The 10,865-nt window shown below is 34.7% G+C and overlaps 4 protein-coding genes across 5 annotated transcripts; 2 read left to right on the forward strand and 2 right to left on the reverse strand.

Moving 5' to 3' along the window:
* Positions 1 to 71: 71 nt before the first annotated feature.
* LOC143362092 (V-type proton ATPase 21 kDa proteolipid subunit c'') lies at positions 72 to 1,722 on the forward strand. Its single transcript, XM_076801933.1, has 5 exons — positions 72 to 318; positions 475 to 523; positions 619 to 702; positions 771 to 1,167; positions 1,246 to 1,722. Exons 1-5 carry the CDS (start codon positions 258 to 260, stop codon positions 1,276 to 1,278), a joined length of 624 nt encoding a protein of 207 aa, XP_076658048.1. The 5' UTR covers positions 72 to 257; the 3' UTR covers positions 1,279 to 1,722.
* A 33-nt stretch (positions 1,723 to 1,755) lies between these two features.
* Cpt2 (Carnitine palmitoyltransferase 2) lies at positions 1,756 to 4,859 on the reverse strand. Its single transcript, XM_076801931.1, has 7 exons — positions 4,388 to 4,859; positions 4,289 to 4,329; positions 3,647 to 4,205; positions 3,035 to 3,568; positions 2,460 to 2,949; positions 2,168 to 2,360; positions 1,756 to 2,057 (listed from the first exon to the last, which is right to left on the reverse strand). The coding sequence occupies exons 1-7, from the start codon at positions 4,430 to 4,432 to the stop codon at positions 1,934 to 1,936; spliced, it is 1,986 nt and encodes a 661-aa protein (XP_076658046.1). The 5' UTR covers positions 4,433 to 4,859; the 3' UTR covers positions 1,756 to 1,933.
* A 608-nt stretch (positions 4,860 to 5,467) lies between these two features.
* On the forward strand, positions 5,468 to 9,182 carry Dp (transcription factor Dp). Its single transcript, XM_076801632.1, has 11 exons — positions 5,468 to 5,868; positions 6,639 to 6,757; positions 6,882 to 6,948; positions 7,079 to 7,176; positions 7,325 to 7,488; positions 7,574 to 7,736; positions 7,827 to 8,188; positions 8,275 to 8,357; positions 8,478 to 8,561; positions 8,637 to 8,903; positions 9,042 to 9,182. The coding sequence occupies exons 1-10, from the start codon at positions 5,820 to 5,822 to the stop codon at positions 8,867 to 8,869; spliced, it is 1,422 nt and encodes a 473-aa protein (XP_076657747.1). The 5' UTR covers positions 5,468 to 5,819; the 3' UTR covers positions 8,870 to 8,903; positions 9,042 to 9,182.
* LOC143361919 (COP9 signalosome complex subunit 9) lies at positions 8,940 to 10,759 on the reverse strand. 2 transcript variants are annotated; one of them, XM_076801634.1, is made up of 4 exons: positions 10,553 to 10,759; positions 10,310 to 10,379; positions 10,152 to 10,226; positions 8,940 to 9,181 (listed from the first exon to the last, which is right to left on the reverse strand). In XM_076801634.1, the coding sequence occupies exons 1-3, from the start codon at positions 10,619 to 10,621 to the stop codon at positions 10,189 to 10,191; spliced, it is 177 nt and encodes a 58-aa protein (XP_076657749.1). In that variant the 5' UTR covers positions 10,622 to 10,759; the 3' UTR covers positions 8,940 to 9,181; positions 10,152 to 10,188. The 2 variants fall into 2 exon arrangements, with proteins under 2 accessions (XP_076657749.1, XP_076657748.1); XM_076801633.1 differs by lacking the exon at positions 8,940 to 9,181 and having other exon boundaries at positions 10,061 to 10,226; positions 10,553 to 10,757.
* Positions 10,760 to 10,865: the final 106 nt, after the last annotated feature.

A 10,865-nucleotide genomic window follows, 5' to 3' on the forward strand; every position in this document is an offset into this window, starting at 1 on the left:
TGTCACTAGTGTACCTAACCATTCGGAGTACCGAGTACCGACGACCCGACTACCGACGTACCGAGTACCAGACGTCACATGATAAGAACGGGTGTGAGTCCGCTATCCTTTCAATCTCATCGCGATATGTTCTTATTTTAAGAAATTTCGAAATTCTTTGTTTGTTGTATGTTGTGAACTTGTTATACGAGTATTCATCTACTCATCCCACGATCGTCTTAAGTACTCCGCGTAACGAGGATAGTCAAAGTAACACGATGAGATACATTTTGGGTACTACTTTTGTGACTACTGCCACTGCCACAATTACAGTCTTAGGTATACTTGCTTTATATTCGACATATCTAAGATTAAATCGTGGACTTCTCAAGCCAATAATCTATAAAAAATACCTGATAGCTTATGCTACTTGAAAAAGTACGTTTTATACTTTTATTAGATGTATCAGCTTCTAAATAAAAATGTTCTTTTCAGTACTGTACCATGTATTTACTGGGAAAGGGGAACGAGTTAGCATTGCATGGTAAGAACAAAGATTCTAATTTCTTATGCTGTAACAACGGTGTGTCGTTTTCACAAAGAAAAACAAGAGAACATTGATGCCAAAAATGATTCTAGGTTCTTGGAAAATACCTCTCCATACATGTGGGCAACTCTTGGTATAGGACTCGCTGTTGCCCTATCTGTAGTAGGCGCTGCTTTGTGAGTTCAAAGATCTGCCTATTCTATACATTTATTTGTGCAAAGGTAACAGAAACAAACTCTTTCAGAGGTATTCATACGACCGGTGTGTCAATCGTCGGCGGTGGCGTCAAAGCTCCAAGAATTAAAACAAAGAATTTAATTTCTGTCATATTCTGCGAAGCTGTGGCTATTTATGGACTAATCACAGCCATCGTTTTGTCTGGAATGTTGGAAAAATTCGACGAAGAGTCTCTTTTAAAGGAGGAAATTCGCAATCAGAACTGGCTAGCTGGTTATTTAATGTTTGGAGCAGGTTTAGCTGTTGGTCTTGTTAATCTGTTCTGTGGCATAGCTGTCGGTATTGTGGGGTCAGGAGCTGCTCTCGCGGATGCAGCCAACTCTGCTCTGTTCGTCAAAATTCTTATCGTCGAGATCTTTGGATCAGCCATTGGTCTCTTTGGATTAATCGTGGGCATTTATATGGTAAGCTTTCTAAAACTATCGGATGGTATCTTTTAATTCAATTTTTTTAAATACGAATAAATTTTATTGTTCTTCCAGACTTCCAAGGTAAAAATGGGAAGCAAATTGTAACTTTAATGTAAGAAGAAGTGCTGCAACTGTAAAGTATTCTTTGAAATCACAAAATTCCATTCCATGATTAGTAACCATTGAAAAAACAAATACTGTAAGATCACTTTTTGTGAGAACCATATACAGGACAGTATAAAAAATCTCTGTCACGTGTAAGCAGAGTTTTGATTTAAATAGTTGTTGATACTTAGTAGCATCAGATATCATGATCTCTGTGTATTAACCATGCGCATAAATATCTGGTTTTAGTAGTGTCAAATCTATTGCTCTACTACTTTTACCTATGTATGGTATTTTGAGTGTGTTATAGCGCTCTCTTACACAGTATACATTTCGTGTATATATTTTTTTCAACAGAATTGTTGTATTGAATAAGAGTATTATATCATACTTACTTGTACGTGTTGCACATAGGTATATGTAAAATATAGTACTGTAATTATATTTATCGCTTCCGAATTCATTTGACAACATAATACAAAAAACGGTATAGGCCTTTATTATTCGAGTAACAGTACAAAAAGCTCTCCAAACCGGTGTACAAAAATATATGATCGTGTATATAATCAACAACGATAGAGATTCGCATAAACAAGTGTAAACATATATAAATGTTGAATGAGTTTCAATGTAATAATCGATACTGATTGACCATCTATGTCAATATTTGATGAATATTAGTAAATGCTTGTTCTAAACAATTGACATACTCATTAGAATCACAGTACTTGTTATAACTCGTTACAACAGCTCCAAGTCTTTGGTCTTGAATCATGTATCTAAATGATGGACAAAAAAGTTACAAATAAAATTTCGTAAACTTGATTTATACAATTATAGAATAGAGATTAAACGTATACGGAAACAATTACGAAAATCAATACTTTACCCGATTCCATATCCATTGTCTATCACCGGGCCAAATCCACCAGCGAGTACAGCTGGACTCGAAAGGGTAGACGTAGATAATACATTTTTATTAATGTATTCGTAAGCCGGATCTTTAAAAATCGCTGGCATGGGCGTATTCGATTGTTCATAGATTTTTTTTAACGCGAACAAATGTCGATCAAATCCTTGTCCTAGAAAGGTGCGAGACCATAGTTAATGTTAATTCTTAATAATACTGTTTTTTAAAATAAAGTACAAGCGACGCAAGTTTATCAGTGTCTTGTAATTACCCATAGCAGCCTCTTTGGTGAGCGTATTATGAACGTTACCACAATTCATTATTAATTGCTTTAATTCGGATCTGGTTAAAGTGTTATTTTTTCGAGTCATCGATTCACAGGTCGTTTTTGTTTCCATTGTGCAGGATCTGATAGTTTCTGTTCGTCCATGCTTAAATGCAGCAGTACTGCAAGATTCATACGTTGGCGCTACACAATTCTTCTGATAGTACAGAGCTAGCTGGAATGCCAATTGCATAATCGCATCGGGACTTACTCCAAATTTCTTGCACTGATTTTTACCAAACTCGTTACATATAATATGATCGATACTCAATTGTACCGTCCATTCGTTGTAAACCATTCTCTGCTCGTTGATAATATTTTCTATTTTACTATCTACAATGAATTCGAGTTTTTGGACCTCTGTTGCTTCTTTCTGAAGGTGATGAACATCGGTAGGATGGAATCTTGGTTTCTTAGATATGTCGTCTTTTACATCCTGTAAATGCAGAGGTCATTCTTATTGTGAAATGTTACAATGTTCTTCTACAATCTTACAACACTTAAGTTTTGATGTTACATACGTTAAAAAATCTGAGAACAGCCACTCCGTCTCCCCAAGAATGTTCGAAATTTATTCCAGCGTATCCATCTTGTGTCACGATTAGCGAAAATGATTTATCGAACCACCTGTTTGTTCCATCTGCATGGAGGTATGTTCCAATTAATTTATTATAGTCGGTACCAATATCTGTATCATCCAATATCATCGTGAACACAGCGGTGTCTATTTTTTGCAACAATTTCTCATTACCAATACCAGACAAATGAGCTCTGGTGTCAGCCCACAGATTACGTTCTGCGGTTGTTAGTATGCCAATTGGGTTTTTATTGGGTGCTCTGTCATCTTCTAAAATAGTCTTTATACAGGTTGCTATTGTTCTTGGCTCATAAATGTAGCCGTTTTCGTCTATCACGTCGAAGCAATAAAAATGCCCTTTTCGCATAATGACTATATGTCGTGCCGAGTTATCTTGATAAATCTCGTCTTTGTCTAATTTTGGTAATCTTGTTGTATTGAATAAATTGTGATACTGCGACATGTCCAGGGGGTATGCCTGAAATAACAGTTTCTATTATGGTAATATCACAAGCAAATAATATTTTCACTTTTGTTAATCAAACTATTATCTTACATTGAACAGATAAGCTCCATACCAGCTGACTTTGGATGGGAGCAGTCTTGTGACAAGACGAAATAAATCGGTGTCGGATTTTTTAGGATTCAAATGAAACACCTCTGGTGGTAGTATGTTTTCTTTCAACGACTTCATAAACTTTAACGACGAGACAATTAGATTTGTAGCTTTTACTAATTGGACATTGTATTCTGATTTGTCCTCCGGTACAAAAACTAAGAAAGGATTGTAATTGATGGGTAAAGGTTTACGGTCTCTAAGATACATATCGAACCATGGTTCGCTGATGTAACTAGTATGAAGATTTTTCTTATCTTTCTCAACAAGTTTTTTATGCACATCAATACCATCTTTAAAAAGAAATTCATTGACACTGGAAGAAGTTTCTTCAAACTGTTCGTTAGATAGTAAAGGCTTCTGTGCTTTTAAATATCTTTTGCATGTTTCTTCGAGCTTAGGAATAGGCAACCGTGGTAGAGACGGTTGAAAATGCATTGTTGGGGTTTTACTTTTCTTAATGTATTGATATTCCTCATCTTTCTGCACAGATGTATATCTACGACAAAAATAAATGGTCAATAGGGTAGCTTGTAATTATGTGGTTACATACATGTACACACATATTCGTATATCATTTACCTTGATACTTGCAACAGCCATTGTATTTTCTCTTGTTTAATCTAAAATGAGAGTACATCATTGAATGAATAGATTAATACAAAATTTAAATGTCATTACCAATTTCCTCTTTAGGTAATTATGTCTTGCTGTGACAGATAGCATGTTCTACACTGTATACAATAAGTTGAGTCACTGCACAATTAAGTATTCTATAAAATACACATGTAAGCTACAATAACAAAAGATAACATGAAATACAACAATGATATATAATTACTTAAAAAATTCACTCTCGATGATATTGTTTCTATTACAACAATCAACAAGTTAATGTATTATTAACGATATGTACTTATTTAGTGCTTGTCACGTATACGAGAACATACGTTTGTGTATTTTTTATTGCCATATTTTAAAATACATATTGGTATATTTACAAATGCGATACGGAGTATTAATAGTTTTGCATAGAAACATTATCCGTTAATACATCTTTCTATAGTTGAAACATTCAGAATTAATTTTGAAATTTGAATTATTATGACGTTCAAACTTATCTACATGTATTCACATATCTACATATATATTTCCTCTCTGTCTATATACATTCTGACAACACGAAAGCAACCAGCTAAACTGAGCGTGAGCTCCCCCTCTAATAGTGTGATATTCGATGACACATGGTGTATTCTGATAATAATTTTCGAATAATTAATATATAGCCGTCGTAATGGGATGAAAATATCTGTAATATCTCTTTGGGTCTTGATAAATATTTGCATAAAACTTGGTACTATAGATAATGTAGATAATTTCCTTGAAGTCCAATTTCCAAAAACAAAATAATTCAAAATAAGTAAACTACTCTAGTGAAATAATCAATAATAATTTAAATATATTACATTACATTATATACCTACTTTTTGGTCTTAGTCGAATTCATAGAAAAGAAGTGCGGCTACTTTTGAATGCGGCCACACACTATATACAATTAGAGAGAGAGTAGAACTACATGGTGAAATAGCATTACTCCCTCTATCAAAACTTTCCTTCGGCTTTCCTCAGCCCTGGGGAAATAAACCCCCCGCGAAATACTAGTGTATTCCGTGTTTCGCATGTCTAGAGACAAGTTTTTCTTGCAAAGATTACAGTGCCCATAAACGTGGAACAGAAGGGGCCACGTGACTCGGAAAGTGACCAATCAGCTGTTTAACTTTGTCGTGCCGCCAAGCTCGTCTCTATTCCGTACTGTGCACGCGGAAGGCAGAAATCCGTGCGTTACTTTCGCGAACAGACGAACGTTCTGTTAAAATGCTTGATTCAGTCCAATAAAGAAACGGCTGACTTTTACTCTCGCGTGTGCATTCGAACATTATTCCACCGTATATCCGCAAATTCTGATCTCAAATGGTTCTATAACATAGTCGCCATTTTGGTGATAGACCGAGCCAAGATTAGCGAGTGTACCTATGATCTTTTTATTTTCACTCGGCATTCGGTCGATCGTCGTGATCGTCGGTGACGCCGGGACGGAATTCTAACCTCGAGGATGACGCAACAAAACAAAACGATGAACTTTCTCATACATGACGCGAACGGTGAGTATGCCGAGTGCGCGCCAATTATCAGCATGCCACACTTCGGCGATAATGCCTTGATTTCCTTTCATTTCTGCTAAGATCGCTTATTCCATCTACCGTCACTTTCCCTCTGGACCTGTGCACATATTTCTATTATATTCTCAACGATTCTTGTCAATTGGAAACCTCTGTAAAATCTTTTATTCCTTCATATTCATATTGGTCATATGCCGCGCTGCCTCGCATTATTTCTGTCCTGCATTCAATAAGGTATATCATCGACTTCAATTTCACTCTTAAACAAGTATATTTACCATATTCCATAATTCGCGAACTCCGTTTTGTCTCCAAAAAGTGTGTACTTACTCCAGTTGGTTGTCCAAGCGAAGAGGTCACTTTTACTTCTCAATGCTTCTCATTCAAATACACAGATATTAATTGCTCTGATATTCAAATTATCGAAGCTATAACAAATTAGAATATCTATTTATTTAATATACTGTTATTGAATATTTATTTTCAATAGTATTATATAAATATATTTGTTCGCAGCTTTATGTTGCTTCAGATAATAATGATAGTGCAACCTATTGAGCTTTCATTTTATAATGCTTCTATGTATCATACTTTAGTGGATTTTGATCAATTGTGATTTTATTTTTTTTAAATGAATTCATTTTTGTCGAAAAGGAATTAAACGTATCTTTGTTTATTTTTGTTATATATGATCAATGTGTTTGTTTTCTTACCATTCAAAGAAATTATAGCGAAAATTGTAACTATTATAGGTCATCCACAAGTGATAAAAGTAGTGCAGAGTACAGCTAATAAAGCATTGGGTGGTATTGTCAGTACAACAAATGCAGGTGGCCTTAAAGTCTTTAAGACTCCGAGCCAAGAATCTCAGGTATAATATTCAGATAACTTTTTAAATTTAAGTTGTTAGCTGATTTTTTTTTTGTAGTAAACATTTTGAGAATTTCTACAAAACTATTTCAATCAATTTAATTTTGTGAATTCTTTCGATTTAGGTTTTGCCATCGAACGCACAAGTCCTTAGAACTCTTAATCTTCAGAGCCCTTCAACTCCTGGTCAAAGTAAGTAACTATTGCAAATAAATGTTGGCTTTTTTTATCATAAAAATATAGTATGGAGTACATGAAGGTACAATTTTCTTAAATAAATGTATTTTACAGTAAAAGATAATAAAGCAATACTTTTTTTTAGGATTGGTTACAATACCATTGCAGAACACAAAACTGGCAACAGCCAAGGCTGGTGAACCAGTACTGACCAAGACTATACAATTGACATCTGCGCAAATGGTATATTTTCTTTACAAAAATTTCATTCCAATAGGGTTTTTACATTAAAACCATTAAAGAACCTATGCTAAATCAATTTTTCACTATTTTTTTTAACGAGAAATCGATTTAGGAAAAAATGTGTTGATTAATTTGTTTTCTTATCTAGAGTGATATAAAACAGGCCATAGTGTCTCAACAGCAGCAGCAACAACAATCCGGAAATCAACAAATTGTAAAAGATGCAAGTGGAAAGACATATATCAGCCCAATATTAGACCACAGTGGTTCTAGGAAAAGACAAGATGTTGATGGTGGCGATTTTGTACCAGAGTAATGATACATCCCCTATAATGCTTTATATCATATACTTACGACATGTTGAACAAAATAATTAATGTATTTATTCCATTTACAGTAAGAGAAGAAAAACAGAGAAAGTAGGTAAAGGGCTACGTCATTTTTCAATGAAAGTCTGCGAAAAAGTCAAAAAGAAAGGAACGACATCGTACAACGAGGTTGCGGACGAACTCGTCGGAGAGTTCACTAATCCTGCTCACATAAACTCCTTAACGGATCAGGTACACTTTTTTCCTCTTTTCTTTTTTTTTTCTTTTAAGTAAACAATGAAAGTTTAAGAACAAATATTACACATTACCCCTTCCTTGCAGCAATATGATCAGAAGAACATTAGAAGGCGCGTGTATGACGCTCTTAATGTCTTAATGGCAATGAATATTATCTCAAAAGAGAAAAAAGAAATCAGGTGGCTAGGTCTGCCAACTAATTCACTTCAGGAATGTTTGGCGCTTGAAAAAGACAAAAAGAAAAAAATTGAGAGGATCAAAGCAAAAACACAACAATTACATCAACTGATTCTCTCACATATCTCTTTTAAAAACTTGGTGGAGCGTAATCGTGTCAATGAGAGTCTGCGTGGCCCACCCAAACCAAATTCTGCCATACAGCTGCCATTCCTGATTGTGAATACCAGCAAAAAGACTGTCATAGATTGCAGCATTTCAAATGACAAGTACGGTTTATTGGAAACGCATATTTTTATCGTTACAAGTGCCCACTCTTTTTTAAGTTTGTAGTAATGAATCATGTGTATTGCAGAACCGAGTACCTGTTCAATTTTAACGATAAGTTCGAAATTCACGATGATATCGAGGTTCTAAAGCAAATGGGTTTAGCTTTTGGTAAAGGACCTATTTTCTTGTTATCATAAGCTGGATTAATACTCGAAGATTGTTGTTTTTAAAATAGTATTAAGCAATCGATCAACTTACTTTAAATTAATGTAAACTAATTGCTTTTAGGTTTAGAAAAAGGAGAATGTACCGAGGAAAATTTGCGAAAGGCTAAGCTGATGGTTCCGAAATCACTTGAAAAATATGTGGAGCGTATGTTTCATGTGCAATCTAAGCTTCTCGATTCAATGTCATGGTTGATTATTTAAGATCATAATCTACCTTTAGAACTGGCAAGCGGTGATTTGGAGAAATTCATCCCAGTGACCATTCCTGGACCAAGTACTTCTATGGAAGACCTGGACATAAAATTAGAAGGTTCTCGACCCCCCTCATCTTCTCACACTTCACTTTCCGAGGATGTTCTGTCGCCACCCTCGCAGTATTATTCCGAGGAAGAAGACGAGGAGGAGGAAAGTGACCAAGATGACCAAGCCGATAGTGATCTCGAAGTTAACTAGCACTCCGAACGACTTTCTCGGGGCTGGACTCAGGGTTGGTATAAATTTATAAATTCCAGATTACAATGAAGTCGTTTCATGGTATTATAATACAGCATATTTTTCTATGAGCTAGAATTCACAATAATTTGTAATCTGTATGTTCGAATATGACAGTATTTTTATTTTCCAGGATACTCGTCACCGTTAGTAGCGTATTCGATTTGGTCGTCATCGATATCGCTCTCATTCTCGTACGCCATCAAGATGTGCACGAGTAACGGTTATCGGGGGTCTCTTGTAAATGGAACCTCGTTGCCACCGTTGATAAGTCTGTTAATGTGAAATGAGGATGGTCAAAAGGTGAATTAAATGTCGATTGGGGCCAAGGAGAAAAATAAAGAAAAATGAAACGAATGCAAGCAAACAGAAATCGCGCAGAAATGAAAACTGAGAAAAACTTTAGAACGTCTCAATTGAAAATAAGGAGACTCGATTCATGTCGATCGACAGGATCCATATTATGCGGCGCGACTAAAACCCGGGGTGCTATTTTAATTGTGCATCATCTTAACAGGTTTATATGACTAGCATCTATGTATTGTAAATTATAATCTTTACAATGATATCGATATTAATGTGTACGAGACATTATGACCAGTACTCATTTTCTTATGGCACGTTTATAATTAATATCGCCCGAGCCGACGTACCAAGATAAAAGGTATTCTGAACACGGGCACACGTCTGATTCAATTTCGAACTAAAAATAATAAATTGTAATAATGTTAATGAACTGTGTACATTAATTTATCTCCCTTTATTTATTTGATTGCTTCAATATTAGGTTTTATGTATTTCGAGCTTATTATAATTGATTTAAAATTTTGTTTATAAATACCCTGCACGTTGCTGTAAAACAAGCAGTTGGGACAGCACAGGGGCAAGAGCAGATCCTGCTTGTTCATAATTTGATTCACTGACATTGTCCCTTTAACCAATAGCAAACTTATGTGTACCTAATAACCAATCAATTCTTTACAGAGGGCAGTACAATACTATTGTACGTTAATTTCAATCTTTTTATGGATGTTATACGAATCCAATACCACAAAATACATTGCATATTTTATTTCAATGCAGAGTTTACTTTACTATTCTTACCCAATGTAAATAGATTTACAAGGATAAATTAGAAGATAGCATATAAAATTTGTTTTATGTATCACATATTGCAAAAGACTATTTATTGATACAAGAATTTTATAATCTGAAAAATTGAATGCAAGTAAATATCACCTACATCTGTAGCACAACTATTGGTAGAATAAGTTGTTGGTTCACTCAAGGTCGTCGTCATCGTACAAATCATCAAAATCTGTAATACAAATGAAACTTTAACACATATTTTAATAATATTGATGAAATTGTTCTAAATTTTAGAAAATAATGACCACGTACCATTGAAAAAGTCTGCGTGTACTGCTTTTTCACTGGCAGTCAGATCAACTAACAAACGACTACCTCCAACCTAAAATAATAGGTTTTAATAATTAGTAAATAATTAACATTGATTTCCATATTTAACTAAAATTACATTTGTAACGTATATGAATATACAATTAGCTACTATTTCTACATTGTCGAGACTATTTTATGCGCAATTATTTTCAAACGGACATAACCTTAAATTAATTTGATTACCTCTTCCAACTCAATGAAGGACCCCGCACCTTCGGGAAACATTTCATCCGCTACTGGAGTGGGCTTCATATTGTCTGAAATTTTAATTGAACAAGTACTCTGAAAATGAATTTGCTGAAGCTCTTTGTTTTGACAGAACTGTGAGCAGAGAACAGCAGATTGAATATCCTCTCTGCTGTGAGTATACGTATCCACTTCTTTAAATCTTCCAGTGACCTCTGATGTTGAATAAACGAAGCAGTACGATCATTTGAAAATACTTCTTTTGAAACATTAATTTTCAAGTAGCTTATTAGTGACAAAAAATAATATT

This window comes from Halictus rubicundus, chromosome 16 (assembly GCF_050948215.1).
Source record: "Halictus rubicundus isolate RS-2024b chromosome 16, iyHalRubi1_principal, whole genome shotgun sequence".
Classification (NCBI taxonomy): domain Eukaryota; kingdom Metazoa; phylum Arthropoda; class Insecta; order Hymenoptera; family Halictidae; genus Halictus; species Halictus rubicundus.